Source organism: Bison bison, unplaced genomic scaffold (genome assembly GCF_000754665.1).
Source record: "Bison bison bison isolate TAMUID 2011002044 unplaced genomic scaffold, Bison_UMD1.0 scf7180017864291, whole genome shotgun sequence".
Taxonomy (NCBI): Eukaryota; Metazoa; Chordata; class Mammalia; order Artiodactyla; family Bovidae; genus Bison; species Bison bison.
In genome coordinates, this window is record NW_011494863.1 from 12,537,134 (window position 1) to 12,552,206 (window position 15,073).

General features: G+C 40.2%; 1 protein-coding gene across 1 annotated transcript in view; it reads right to left on the reverse strand.

The window, feature by feature from the left end:
* SLC36A2 (solute carrier family 36 (proton/amino acid symporter), member 2) overlaps positions 1-15,073 on the reverse strand; it is a 28,924-nt gene that overhangs the window by 8,630 nt on the left and 5,221 nt on the right. Inside the window, exons 3-7 of the mRNA XM_010850595.1 lie at positions 14,570-14,658; positions 13,932-14,027; positions 10,078-10,162; positions 6,003-6,218; positions 4,481-4,579 (exon numbers count right to left, since the gene is read on the reverse strand). Of these exons, the coding sequence (XP_010848897.1) occupies positions 4,481-4,579; positions 6,003-6,218; positions 10,078-10,162; positions 13,932-14,027; positions 14,570-14,658 (585 nt within the window). The remainder of the gene's footprint in view (positions 1-4,480; positions 4,580-6,002; positions 6,219-10,077; positions 10,163-13,931; positions 14,028-14,569; positions 14,659-15,073) is intronic.

Here is a 15,073-nt window from a genome sequence, read left to right on the forward strand (position 1 = left end):
GATGATGGTTGTACAATAATACGAATATACTTTATGTCATTGAACTGTACACTTACGGCTCAGGAAACTCAAGCAGGGGCTCTGTATCAACCTAGAGGGGTGGGATGGGGAGGGAGATGGGAGGGAGTTTCAAAAAGGATGGGATATATGTATACCTATGGCAGATTCATGTTGAGGTTTGACAGAAAACAGCAAAATTTTGTAAAGCAATTATCCTTCAATAAAAAATAAACTAATTTTAAAAAGTTAAGATGGTAAATTTTAGGTACATTTTACCACAATTAAAGGGAAAAAAGGAAAGGCAGGCCTGGAGTCACAAAATGATCCTTGGACCATTCAGAGCTGGAAGAGCTCTGCAGGTTGACCAGACCAAGGAGTCAACTCCCTGGGTGGCCCAACCTGGCCAGCAAGGGTGCTTTGTTTGGCCACTGTTTGCAGTTTCATTAAGATGCTGTAAGCATACTATGTCGTCTCTCTCTCACTGATTAAGACTAAAAGCCCTGGACAGAATATATTAAGCAACTAGCCATGGACTCTGAAAAATATATAATAGAAGGTGAATTGCTCAAAACCAGTAAAAATGGCCTTTATGGCAATGAGTTTCCTGATTTTTTTTTTCTTCTTGTATCTCCTAGTTAAGGAGAGCCCAAATCCTACAACTATGTTGTGGATGCAAATGGAAAAAAAAAATCAAGCAGAAACCCTCTTTCTGGCTGGAAGACCTAAAATAGGGGACCCTGTGGGACGGAGAGCATGGAGAGAATTCCTAGTATTCCTGCTTCCTTTTTACTCTTCAAGCCGTGCCCCCAAGGTAAGTCTCAGGCACAGAGCTACAGTCTGCTATACCAGTGATTGCAGTGGTTACAGAGGCACCTAAAAATCTGAGACACACTAATTCTCTTGGAGCAGAGGAACAGGGAAAAGGTGCTTTGAGAGTCCAAAGAGTAAGAGGGGAGTTGGATTGGCTACATAATTTGTAGGGCCCAGTGCAGAATGACAATGAAGAACCACTTGGTCAAAGGTCAAGAATTTCAGTATGATGAATGCAGGGCATTAAACCAAGAGTGGGATCCTTCTAAAAGGCAGGGCCCCATGTGACCACACAGGCTGCATGCCCATGGAAGGAATCTCTGTTACCCTTTCCTCCTTTCTTTACTTTAGATACTCACCCTTGAGTGAGGTCCAGTCACAAGAACTGGATAGATGGGTAGGGAGGCTGAAACCCTGACTTTCTAGCCAGAGGACCAGAAAAAGAAGCTGCTGAATGACTGTGCAGAAGAACACTGGTGAGTGTGCAGGAAAACACAGAAAGGAGGGAGCCAGAGAAAGCGACCCTCTAAATCTGTGGATGAAATCTGGGCTCAGCCCTGAGCTGTACATGTGGAACTGATGTGAAGCATCAAAGGAAAGCTTTTGAGAACTAAACTATCGTGGGGACCACCATCTGGTCTCTGGGTAGTATAAAGGCAAGGTGAAGCCAAGTATCACTTTAAAGTGATAGAAAACTAGTCTGATATTAAAACCATGGTCTAAGCTGTGATATGCTTATTGAACACTGAGGTTAATACATGGTCTGAACAAAACCAGTGTGCGAAGCAAACTGATCAAAGATTTATACTAAAGAAAGTACAGCTGAAGCTACCCCTGTTCTATACCTTGCATCCTTGTCAAACCTGCAAATAAAAACTATGTATGAACAAATAAATAAATAAAACCATGATCTCCTGAAGATGGATCAGGACTTGTGGTCTTAATCTAATCAGATTGATTGCTTGCTAAAATAAAAGATCAATATTCTTCAGAGGATTTTACCATGCTCCAGAGACTCATAAAACAATATTCAAAATGTATAGAATACAGTCTATAATTAATCAACATACAAAGAACCAGGAAAATCTCAGCTTTCTCAAGGGATAAGATAACAGATGTCAATCTTAATATGCTCAAATTGTGGAAATATCAAAGACTTTAAAGCAATTATTATAACCAAGTGCTCTGAAGTAAGGGAGAACACTATTGAAACAAATCAACAGACAAAAGTTCTCAGTAAAGAAGCTGAAAGAATAAGAACCAAAGAACCAAGCTGAAATTTTAGAACTGAGAACCCCTATTGAAGGGGCTTCTTTGATATATGTCCATTAAGGGGAAGAAAAAAAGATATATCACACAAATACTAATTAGGACAAAGCTGGAGCTCTAATATGACATGATTTTAAGATAAAGCTTGTTCTATCAAGGTATTTTGGTATTCATGAGAGGATGGACACACTGATCAATGAATCAGTATAGAAAGTCCAGAAACTGACCCATACTCTTATACCAATTAGCTTTTTACAAAGATGCAAAGGTAATTCAAATGGAGAGCAGTCTATTCAACAAATAATGCAGGGATAATTGGGCATCCTTTAAAAACTGAACTTCAACATATAAACACTTTTAATGAAAATTAACTCAGAATGGATCATAGATCTAAATGTACAATGAAAACAAAATATTTACAAGAAATAATAGAAAAATCATTGTGACCTTGGATTAGACAAAGCATTTTAGAGAAAACATGAAAAGTAAGATCCATAAATGAAAATTTTTGATATGTTGAACTTTATCAAAGTTAAAACTTTTTCTCTAGAGAAGACACTGTTATGAGACTGAAAAGATAAGCTACAGACTAGAAAAAATATCTGCAAATTACATGTCTAATAAAGGATTTGCATTTAGAATATACAAAGAATTTTTAAAGCTCAACAATAAAAGACAACAATTCAGTTTTTTAAAAATTCACAAACTATCTGAACAGGAACTATACTGAAGATAATATACAGCTATCAAATGAGACCATAAAAAAGAGACTCAGAATCACTGGTCATCAGTAAAATGCAAATGAAATTACAATAAAATACCACCACACACCTATTAGATTGGCTTAAATTTAGAAAAACATTACAAATACAGATAAGAACCAGCAAAGATACAAAGGAACTCTTAACTCTTGTACATCTGGTGGTAATGCAAAAATGGTACAGCCATTCTGGAAATCTGTTTGGCAATTTTCTATAAAGTTAAACATACATTAGCATGTGACCTAAAAAATCTATTCTTAGAGAAATGAAAACATATGTTTACACAAAACCCTATATACAAATGCTTACAGTAGCATTACTCATAATCATCAGAAACCAGAAACAACCTAAATGTCCTTCAACAGGCGATAGATAAGCAAATCATGGTACTGCTCATGCGTGGATGTTCAGGGGTAGAAAGCAATGAGGTCCTGATGCATGCAACGATGTGGATGACCTTACATGCAGCTAAGTGAAAGAAGCAAGGCTTAAAAAGTTACATACTATCTGATCCCATATGGATGACATTCTGGAAAAAAATAAAACAATAGAGACAGAACAGAAGGTAAATGCCAGGGGTTAACGGGAGTGGGGGTAAGTGGACTACAAAAGGGGCAACACAAGGCAGCTTTTCATGGTGGGGCAATTGTTCTGCGTCCTGACTGTGGTACATCTATGACTCCGCATTTCTTGAAACTTACAGCAATGTACATCAAATAAAAGTGAATTTTACTGTATATAAATTAATAGTAAATGTAAAAAGCATAGAGGCACAAAGAGACACAGACTACTCATTGCAAAATAAATGAGTCACAGGTGAGAAATGTGTAGTACAGAGAATACAGTCAATAACTATGTAATACCTTTGAAGGGGAATATAGTCAGTAACTAAGTGATATCTTTGTATTGTGACATTATCATTACTAGATTTATCATGGTGATCATTTTGAAACCCACAGAAATACTAAATTTGTTGTAAGCAACAGGAATTAACATAGTGCTGTAGGTCAAATATAATTAACACTATATATGAAGGTTAAAGTGAATCATAAGTTCTCATCACAAGGAAAAAATTTTTTCTATTTGATTAATTTTATATCTATATGAGATGATGCATGTTCACTAAACTTCCTATGATAATCATTTCATGATCTACATAAGTAAAATCATTATGCCATACACCTTTAAACTTTAACAGTGCTATATGTCAATTATATCTCAAAAAACTGGAAGAAAAAATTATACACAGCACTTTCCTTTTTCAAGTGTGGAAGTAGAGACTGTACAATATTCCACTGTAAATATACTATACTTTCCAAAAACACACTTTTTTATGTTTCATAAAAATCCTGTAACTTAAATTGTACACCTCCATTTATCTTGATTTTTAAAGATTAGGAAATGTATGTTGATATGAAGATAAATGTTTAATAAATGTATTGGGACAGGAATAAAACTATATCCTGACCATTCTAACCTCTCTGCCATGATAACCTGCTTTCTCCTGCTGGTGAAAACTGACCCAAGTGAAGTCAGACGTTAGTTTCTCTCTTACACACAGAAATCCAGAGCTCCCAGCTCCTGTTCAGAAGGCCATCACCCACAGCACCTGGGAGAGTCTACCTCAATTCAAACCTTACCACACCAATGCTTTCAAATGAAAAAATGGCTGTTCCAAAGAAGAGCGAATAGGTCTTCCAATTTGCTACCAGTGGCAACTGGCGGGGGTCTGGAATTTCCTATGAGAGAAATACGATAAGACATTTACTCTTAAAGCATGTTTGGGCTCCCTTAAGAGGGAGAGTATTCTGAGAATATAGCTGAATTATAAGAACAAAAAGTTGAATGTCAAGAAATTCATAAAACTTCAAAAGGAAGCAGGCAATAATCAAAGTTGATTTTAACACTGCCCAATACCAAAGAGCCAGAGGAAAGAAAGATTGAGGTATTATCAGAGTATTGAAGTATCAGGATCTCATGGAGGGTGTCTAATTTATCAGAATTCTTCAGAAGAAAATCTTATACAACACAGGTTAGTACTAGTCTAAAGTGCCCAAGAACATTTTGCATGTAGCAGTGGATACAGATGTTGGAAATCACTGCGACCACAGTTACAGTGACATTCTAGGGAGCCCAAAGTCTAGTAAGTTAGCTAAGTATTAAAGTTCCCTTTTCTTCTTCAGTGAGCTACAAATAGAAGGAAAGTGTGTGGAATAAATATTTTATTAAAGTACCTTGTGAACTACTATGACAGATCAAAATTACAGAACCATTTCTCTAATTGAGCAACTTCTGTCATAGTCCAATAATTAATCAGAAGTAGCTGTTTCATTGGGAAATTCAATTTTGTAGAATCTATCAATATTGCTTTAAGACTTATCTGAGTTTATCCTAAAATATTTGGCTAATCTGTTACCTTTACTAAATTCTATGGACAATATAACTTTTTTTCTTGTGACTTCTGAAAGAAGGAAACATCTGAAAGGTATTATGCCTAATACCTTTCAGATGTTTTATAGATATACTACCTGGATCTTTTGGGTTTAAATTTCTATGTAGTCTTGTCTATTATGAAACAAAAATTGGAAAGGATAGAAAAGTAGGAAATTAATGGAAAATCAATACCCATAACTCAACTTCAAAGATGTGTGATTTACATCATGGTAGCTTCATTTGTGGTCTTTCAAGGCTCTCTATTTATACCTCTACAACTAAATATTAGTTGTCATTGTTTTCTCTTGAACTTCCTAGGGATAATTTTGGAATTACTTGGGCCTGCAGCTTAGAGGATGTAAGACTAGTTCAATAAAGTTTAGCTCTGGTAGAAAATCCTGCTTTTTATTTGCCTTCTGCTGCTCTCCAACCATTATAGAAATGGTCTGTAGTTCACCAATCAAGATATTTTTCTTGAAAAGTACAGTTTTTCTCGTAAAACCAGGATTTGCTATAAAATGAGTATTGGAGAAGCTACATGAAAGAAGAGACATCCTGAAGAATGAGAGTGCACAGAGACATCTTTGTGGAAGAAATCCTACAATAAAGTGAGTTCTAAGCTGCAGACTGAAGTGCATACATACCTACCCTTAGGGATGGCCCCAAGCGTCAGTCTATCACTGATAAAATGCTCTGCTCGTTGGAGGAGTCAGAGTATGGTATGCTAACCTGGACGATGTACTGGACAATGATGATCAAGCTGGTCAGCATGGTGATGTTGGCCAACAGGGAGAAGACAGTCAGGACCCTGAGGTTCCGGATGAGAACTATCAGTACCAGGAAGGGCAGGAAGGTGAGCATGTAGAGTCGAGAGTCCATGGTGGGCGTCAGAATCTCTGTCTTGTAATAGCAGTTGTTGGTTGTGCTATTCACTGCTTCCACTACCTGGGAGAGGAATGGGAAGAGCAATATGGCCACAGGATTAGCTCAGTGCCTGGCCCATCATCAGACTCCCTCATGAACAGCTGGCATGTCTCACATGCCCAGGTCTTACAGTGAGTTAGAGTGACTTTAGGACTTCTTATTGCAAATCTTTTGCATCATATTTCCTCAAAAGAAGCTGTAGAAATAACTTTAATAAGCATAAATGCCTAAACTTAGAGTGGCTCTTCATTGGCTTTTGGCAACCTGGAATTCATTCCTCTTGATTTTGATTTATTTTTGGTGCATTCTCTCTCACCTGAATACAGCCTTGGTGGACTGTAAATCACAATCATGTGGTAGAGCCAAAGGACTGGCCCTTGACTCAAGCAGGGGCACTCACATCTCTCCCTGGAATCTGAATCTATAGGAAAATGACAACAGGCAGAACTGGAAAGGGGCAAACAGTACTTCTGACAGGGAATCCCCAAGGAGAGTGCTCATCAGTTCTACTATCAACATCTCCCTTGATGGCCTGGTTCTTCTTCCTGTCCTTTTCTGAAACCCATTTTTTTAAAGTTTTCTCTGTCATTTGGATGTAAGCCAATCTTGTTTCATTAAACTTATTTTCTGCTTAAGTTCCACTGAATCCATTTCTTCTGCTTGTAACCGAAACAGCTCATTGTTGTTTCTTAATTAGACTAACACTGACATTTTGAGTGAGAGAACTCTTCCTTGTGAGCATTGGACCATTCCTTGCAGGACATTTAGCATCCTTGAATGCCACCCAACAGAAGCTATTAGCACCCCCCAGTCATTGTGGCAAACATGCAACAGCCCCTGTACACTCTACATACAGCCCCCTGGCAAAGTGGGGGTAGATGGGAGGGTACCACCCTCCTTTGGAATCACCATGACTCAATAGATATGTGAAAGCAACACAATTCATTGTAGAACAATTAGAAACTGGAGTTAAGCAAGAAGAAAATGAAGAAGCAATGGTAATCTCAGTACCCATGGGTAGCACGGTAATGCTTTGCAATATCACAGATTACATATATTACACACATCCTTTTCATTTTACAAGACTGTAATCATAACATATACTCTTGTTTTGAAATCTCCTTTTCATTTAACAAATCATGAATACGTAAATCAATTGTCACGTCTTGTTTTTTTTTTTTGATTCCTTACTACAATAGGAAAAATGCTTGGAAAATTAGCCAGGTATTCAAAGCCTGCCATAAATGGACCCATTCACCTGTGAAGGCTCTTCCTCTCCTAAGGCCCACACCTTCTGTAACCACTTGTACTGCCTTTCCTGAGAAAGTCCCATACATTCCTGCCTCCGGGTGTTTATTCCTCCTCCTACCTTGATTGCCAGCTCTTCTTCAACCTACCTTTCAATGCCCAGCTCAGATGCGTCTTCTCAAGGGAGCCTTCCCTTGCTCCAACAATTTCTCCTGCTCCCATACATTTCTGCACCTTAGTCCACAATTAAGCATGCCCAACTTCAGGGCATTAATGGAGTCCTGATCCAGCACCAAAATATTATATTGATATTTAGCTTTATTCATATGCCTCAGAGCACATCCCCACTTAGTCTGCAAAGTCCTTGAGACAACACTCACCTTGTCTCTAGGCAGATGACTGACAAAGTTCTGCTAGTGTCAGACTGATTTCTGAGCAGCAACGTGGCAATTAAGAGCCTTCATATCAAACTCCCTGATCCAGTGATTTTACTTAAAATATACATTTACTAAAGAAATAAACAGATATACAAAGATTTGTATAGATTATAGTAGAAAAACAAAGGGAAACAATATCAGATGATAAAAGATTAAGTATTCATTGTGATGGAAAATTATAAAACTATTAAAAATTATTTTAGAGACTTTCCTGGTGGTCCAGTGGCTAAGATTCCTCGTTCCTAATGCAGGGGGCTTGGGTTCCATTCCTGGCCAGGGAACTAGATCCCACATGCTGCAATAAAGATCAAAGATCCCATGTGCCACAACTAAGACTCTGTGCAGCCAAACAAATAAAAAATTTTTAATTATACAAAAATTTTTAAGAACATTGAAAAATGCTAATCAGTGAATGTTCATTTTACACAACAACAGGACTTCCCTGGCGGTACAGTGGATAAGAATCTGCCTGCCAACCCAGTGGACACGGGTTTGATGCCTGGTCCAGGAAAATCCCACTTGCCCTGGAGCGACTAAGCCCGTGTGCCACAACTACTCAGCCCGCATGCTGCACGCGCTGAGCCTGTGCTCCAGCACCTGAGCTCTGCACCAAGAAGACACCGCAGTAAGAAGCCTGTGCTCTGCAACAAAGATCAGCCCCTGCTTCCCACACCTAGAGAAAACCTGCATGCAGCAACAAAGACCTAGCACAACCAAAAAAAGAGAAGGAAGAAAAGTACAAACTTCCAATAAATATATGAAAAGATTCTCGAACTCCCTAGTAATAAATAAACACGATAAAGAGCAACCAAAGTGTCATTAAAAATAAAACAATACCAATGAGTGTTAGATTAAGAATACTTTTGTTTTACTTTGAGAAGCAGTACAGCATAGTGTTTAAAAAATAGAGCTGTGATGTTAAAAGGCCTATGTTTTTAACCTTTACTCTGTGACCCTATTTATATAAATTATAGAGTTCATAACATCACTTTTCTCACCTGCAAGATGGGAATAACTGCAGTACCTACTCTGATAAGACCATGTGTGCTTAGTCATTCAGTCGTGTCCAACTCTTTGTGACCCTGTGGACTGCAGCCCGCCAGGCTCCTTTGCCCATGGGGATTCTCCAGGCAAGAATACTGGAGTGGGTTGCCATGCCCTCCTCCAGGGTATCTTCCCAACCCAGGGATTAAACCCACGTCTCCCGTATTGCAGGCAGATTCTTTACCATCTGAGCCACCAGGGAAGCCCCTGATAAGACCGTGGAGAGAACTAAATGAGGGAAAGCTTATAAAATGATCAGCATTATACCTGACATATAATAGAAGCTAACTTTGAATTCTTACTATTTTTTCCTTCTATTTAATTTTCTTTTTTTACATTTCCAAATTTCTGATACTACATTAAGGAAAAAAAAAAAGCCCTAAAGAACAGTGTTCTTTGTTAAGCTTATTGATTAACTAAGGATGATCTCTGTTATTACCCATATTATTTTGTTCAAATTACTACGACATAACCTCTGGGTCAGATTGAAAGAATTTCTAGGGGACAAAAACTGTTAAACCATAAAGATGAAGCAATTAAAGGTAATAAAGATGACCCAAAGATTAGGCATCATTTGAAAAGACCTGTTATCAGTTTAAGAAGAGTTAAGGATGATTAAGACAACTCTTGGACAAAAGGTACTGTGGAAAAGTAACCACTTACAGAAATCTGCAGATACGTGAACTGGGGGAAGTCTGTGTTCACTGATAACATCTAGTTTACTTTCCTTTGTATGGTGAAAATATGCGTGTGCATGCATGCTCAGTCATATCTAACTCTGCAACCCCATGGACTATAGCCTTCATTGTATGATGAGAATACGTGTGTGCATGCATGCTCGGTCATATCTAACTCTGCGACCCCATGGACTATAGCCTACCAGGCTCCTCTGTCCATGGGATTTCCCAGGCAAGAATACTGGAGTGGGTTATCATTTCCTTCTCCAGGGATCTTACTGACGCAGGGATTGAACTATCATTTCTTGTGTCTCCTGCATTGGCAGACAGATTCTTTACCACTGTGCCACCTGGGGCGCCCCATGATGAGGACACTAGGGCCCAAAGAGAAGAAGCCATTTGTTGAACAACTAAAAAGAGAGGATCCTCCTTTTGCAGATCTTTTTCCCTCTCACCTTCTCTAGAAGACTCTACCTGTTTTAAATTATCAGCCAGAAACACAATGTATACGCAGCAGAAGCCCATCTGGGTGACTATAAGAAAGAAGCTCACGATACGCCTGAAAGAGAGCAGAGAGAAAGAAAAAACTTGTTATAAAAGAAGAATTGACTTGTCATTTCCGCTTCTGTCCTCAGGGGTTGGTGACCCTTGACCAGCACCCTCGGTCCTGCCACCACAATCAACAATGTGGTAGTAAGAAGGGATGTAACAATAGTTCTTTTAAAAACATGTTTTTAAATCACCCCCACACTCTGAGCTCAGCAAGTGGTAAAATTCTTCATCATGAGAAACCTTGCCCCATACCCAGCTCTGTGCTGATACTAACCGATACAAGGCAGTAGGGTCAGCTTATTAGCGATCATTAAAACTTTTTCCTACCAGTGCCGGACACCATATTAGGCACTAAGGATACACAGACAAATAACACACGGCCCCTTCCTCTACTGGTTGAGAGATTAGTGGATGAGATAGACAAAAAAATAAATAAATAAATAACATGGTCCTAAGGGCCATGGTAAAAAGGGCAATTTACCCAAATTAGGGAGCAAACGGCCTTTTTAGAAAAGCCAATACCTGAGCAGAGTCCCTTGGGAAGAGGAAGAAAGAGAAAGAAAAGGAATAAAGAGGAGGAGCAGATGATGAGGAGGAAGTGATGAAAAAGCATTTCAGCAGAGGGATTAGGCAGAGTTCTACAGCAGGCATGTGGAGAGTCCACTGAGGGGCCAAGACTGAGAGTGGGAAGACCTGATAACGGAGGTGAAAGATGGCAGCTACCTGGACAAAGCCATGGTCGTTGAAGTGAGAGAAAAGAAAACATTTTAAGAGACACTAGGTAACAAAAACTTACAGAACCTGGTGACCACCTACACCCAGGGAAAGGAAAAAGGAAATGACCTAAGGTAAGTGCCAAGTTGTTTGTCCTGGACAACAAAATGAACAGCGAAACTCAGAAGGAATAAGAGGCTTTAGGGAAGGGGAGGAATGGCACATTCAGTACTTGAATGGTTGAGCTTGGGTTCCTACAGGAGACATTCAGCCATATACTGGGATCTGAAAATGCTGATTTGTCCAGGAAGTAGACAAATTATTTATCCAGGTAATGGATAAAGGACAAAATACCTTTATTCAGGTAGTGGATAAATCCTTGAGAAGGTGAATCAGTGTTGGAAAGTGTACAGAGAAGAAAAGGCAGTGTTCCAAACCCTAGAGAATACCAACATTTAAAAGGAGAATAGAAACAAAAAAGCCTGCAAAGTAATGGCCAGAGAGGTAGGTGGGAAAACTAGGGTGAAAGGGGGCTTAACAGAAGTCAAGTGTAGAGAAAACATTCAAAGAAGAGAACAATCAGTTGTCCCTACTGCCTCCGAGAGGTTCTCTGGGGCAAAGGAGGTGTATCAGAGATTGCTTTTAGGACACTGGTGGAAAGGACTTTGGTAGAAGTATATGACAGGAGAGCCAGGGCACCCACGAAGGACGTGTGATGGGGTGTGTGGAAGTAAAGTCAGAGGGCGAGCTTTTCTTTCATGAAGTTAGGGTGTGAGTTCCAGTGTTGAAGGTACCCCATTTGTTTATCACTGTAAACCCACTGATTAAAGTACTTCTAATACAGTGGTGGCTCAGATGGTAAAGCGTCTGCCTGCAATGCAGGAGACCTGGGTTCAATTCCTGGGTCGGGAAGATCCTCTGGAGAAGGAAATGGCAATCCACTCCAGCACTCTTGCCTGGAAAATCCCACGGACAGAGGAGCTTGATAAGCTACAGTCCATGGGATCGCAAAGAGTCGGACATGACTGAGTGACTTCACTTAATACACTGCAGATATTTAGTAGTGTATATCTATTGAATAATCAGAAAATGAATATGAGATAGAGGGTGGTATATGGTCCAGGGGGCTTTATTAATTTATTTATTTTTAAGATGGAGATATAGGAACACATTTCAACATTGGGAGGAAGAATTCATAGTTCAAAAAGAAGTTCAGGTTATAGGAGAGGAGATAATTAATGGAGTGGTGTTCTTAAATAGAGCAGGAAAATCTACCTTATATGCTCAACAATGAGTCAAAGGATCTGAGGGGTTTTGACAGACAAAAGCCTCCTCTTGGGTTACACAGTTGGGAAAATCCTGATAATTATCCCATAACCTTTCTAGTCTGCTCATAGACTGAATTTATAATGCAATGTGTGAAGGGGCTTCGGGTCAAGAGAGGCACCAGACCCATGATGCTCATGGGCAAGGCACACCTCAGGTAGTGCAGTTTGGAATATCACAGTTCAAAAGAGACTTTGATAATCTAGAGATGTGCAGAAAAGAGTAGAGAAGGTGGGGAGAGGTCTGGAAATGAAGACAAAAGAGTAGATTTACTCCTAAGTGCCAGGGAACAGAGGCTTCCAAGGTGGCTCAGCGGTAAAGAATCCACCTGCAATGCAGGAGACATGGGGTTGATCCCAGGCAAGATCCCCTGGAGGAAGGCATGGCAACCCACTCCAGTATTCTTGCTTGGGAAATCCCATGGACAGAGGAGCCTGGTGGGCTACAGTCCATGGGGTTGTAAAGAATTGGACATGACTTAGTGACTAAACAAGAAAAACCAGGGGACAGAAGGCATTGATTTTCTACCATCTCTGAAAGCAAAAAAAGCGGCAGTTGCAGGAGGAAGACTTGAGCTCACCAAGGAATCAATGTCTTGGTTTTTTTGGTCTATTTTCTTCTCATTATATACTTTCTCCCTAAGAGACCTTTTCTGTCCCCTGGCTTCATAGCTAATGACTTCAATTCAGTGTCTCCTGCATGAAGATAGGTTCAACCCTATACATATAACTACCCACTTGATGCAACTGCTCGTATATCCAAAACAGAAGTCACCAGAAGTCTACCTTGGCACTTTCCTTTGCCCACAATGCGAATATCCAAATAATGACCAAATTCACTTTTCTGCATTCCCACTGCCACCAGCCTGGACCCAGCCTTCACTGTTACCTGCCACCAGGATGTTGTCAACAGCCCTTTCATGGGCCTAAGTATACTTTTGCTTCCTTACAATTTATTCTCCTTAAAGAAACCAGATAGAGCTTCAGATAATGCAAATATGATTAAAACGGGAAAGCCTCTGATTAAAACCCTCCAAAGGTTTCTTGGTTGCTTTTAAGAAAAGAACAAGACCTTTAAGAGGGTCTAAAATGTAGACCTGGATAGGGCCCTGGATCTTCAGCATCATCTGCCATCAAGCCACCTGGTCTTTCTTTGCCCTGAAACTGTCATATTCTCCCTCTTGCTTTAGGACCTTCATATTTTGGTCCTTTTCCTGGGAGGCCCCTCAGACTCCTGCCCACTTTCCCCCAGGTAATTCCTTATTCCTAAGAATGCCTTCTATCAGACCTAATCTCAACTGTTACATCCTAGGAAGTCTACCTGAACCCACATACCTCTTCTTACCTGCTTGGGAACAACTAGTACTTCCTTCCTTCATGGTACTTATCCCAGTGACTATTAAGTAACTGTTTAAGGTCTGTGTTTCCCACTGGACTATGGATTTTGCAAGGGCAAAGCTTTGTTTGCCTGGTTTTCTACAGTATTTCTGGGGCCTGGTAGGCAGCTGCAACTAAATAAATGTGGTTTAATAAAAAGATGAATGAAATTAAAGTTGGACAGCAAAGGAATGAGCCCTCTGTAAACATAAGGAAAAAGGCTGGATCAGGCAGATTGCCATTGAACTCCTTTCATGTGAAGTCCACTGTTCTGTATCACATGAGCCAACTTTTCAGGGAAGAGGGCAGCCCTGACAGTCACATGTTCTTCATACTCTGGGCAAAGGAAGAATAAGATACCTTCCCCAGTGTGCGTGGTTTCGGAGCCAGGCGCTGGGGTTGGCTTCTAGTCCATGCATCACTGTATCCCCATAATCCATAAAGGGCTTATTGAACCTGCAGAAGAGAGTGCGTACAGTTAGCGGGAGGCAGTTTAACCTAAGATCACATACTGAAAAGTCAGGAGACACATAGCAAGGCAGAACCCAGCTGGAATGGAAAGAACACTTGGGCAGGCACCCAAGTTCTAGTTCAGACTTTTGACACCTGGTGGTATTTCCCTGATGGCTTGTTTTCCTTACCTGTCAATCGGGGCGGTGACTACATAACAAGGGTAATAACACACATATTGCATAGGTACAGGTGTTCTCATATCCATGATTCTATTGGATCCTCACGACAATTCTCTGAGGCACGGTTAGGCATGGATTGTTTATGTCCAATTTACAGATGAGCCAGCTGGATAAGCACAATGGTCTGACTGAGATCAGCTAATGAGTCACGGAAGAGCCTCCTTAGGTCCCTGCCCCAAATGCTTTTCTGTTTTTCTGGGCCTTGTTGAAGGACATTAAGAAGTGAAATCTTATTACCTGGGATGTTTCTGGGATGTCTCTGAGAACCAAGTACTGAGGGAGTTGACAAGATGCTGTTTTCCTCACCTGTGGCAGAAGCGCCGGGCACACCTGATCAGGATGTGCATAGAGTGGCAGGAGATGAAGCCAATGGCCAGCAAACTGAGTGGGCCCATCTGGAGGACGGGCCAAGGGGCAAGGGAAGAGAGGAGAGAATGAGTTTGTGAATAACACGGAGAGGAGAGATTTGGTAGCACAGATATTACTCAGGAATCAGAGAACTTTCTAGCAAACTGGTTTGTGAGCCTTTTTTAGCAGTAACATTTATTCTTTCTTTTCTTTTTTCTTTCTTGAAGTATAGTTGGCTTACAATGTTATGTATTCTTTCAAATGTGATCTCAAGTAGTACTCCAATAAAGTGCAAAAAGCAATTACAATGAGGTGCTGTGGTGGGAGTAAGGGACTCAGAATTCTGATCCTTGTGGGTTCTGAGTGTCCCTGAGAGGTAGTGCTCTATAGAACATAGTTGGAATACCAGCTATGGTCCAACCCTAGCATTGCACAAGGGAGGAAACGACACCTGGACTGTGG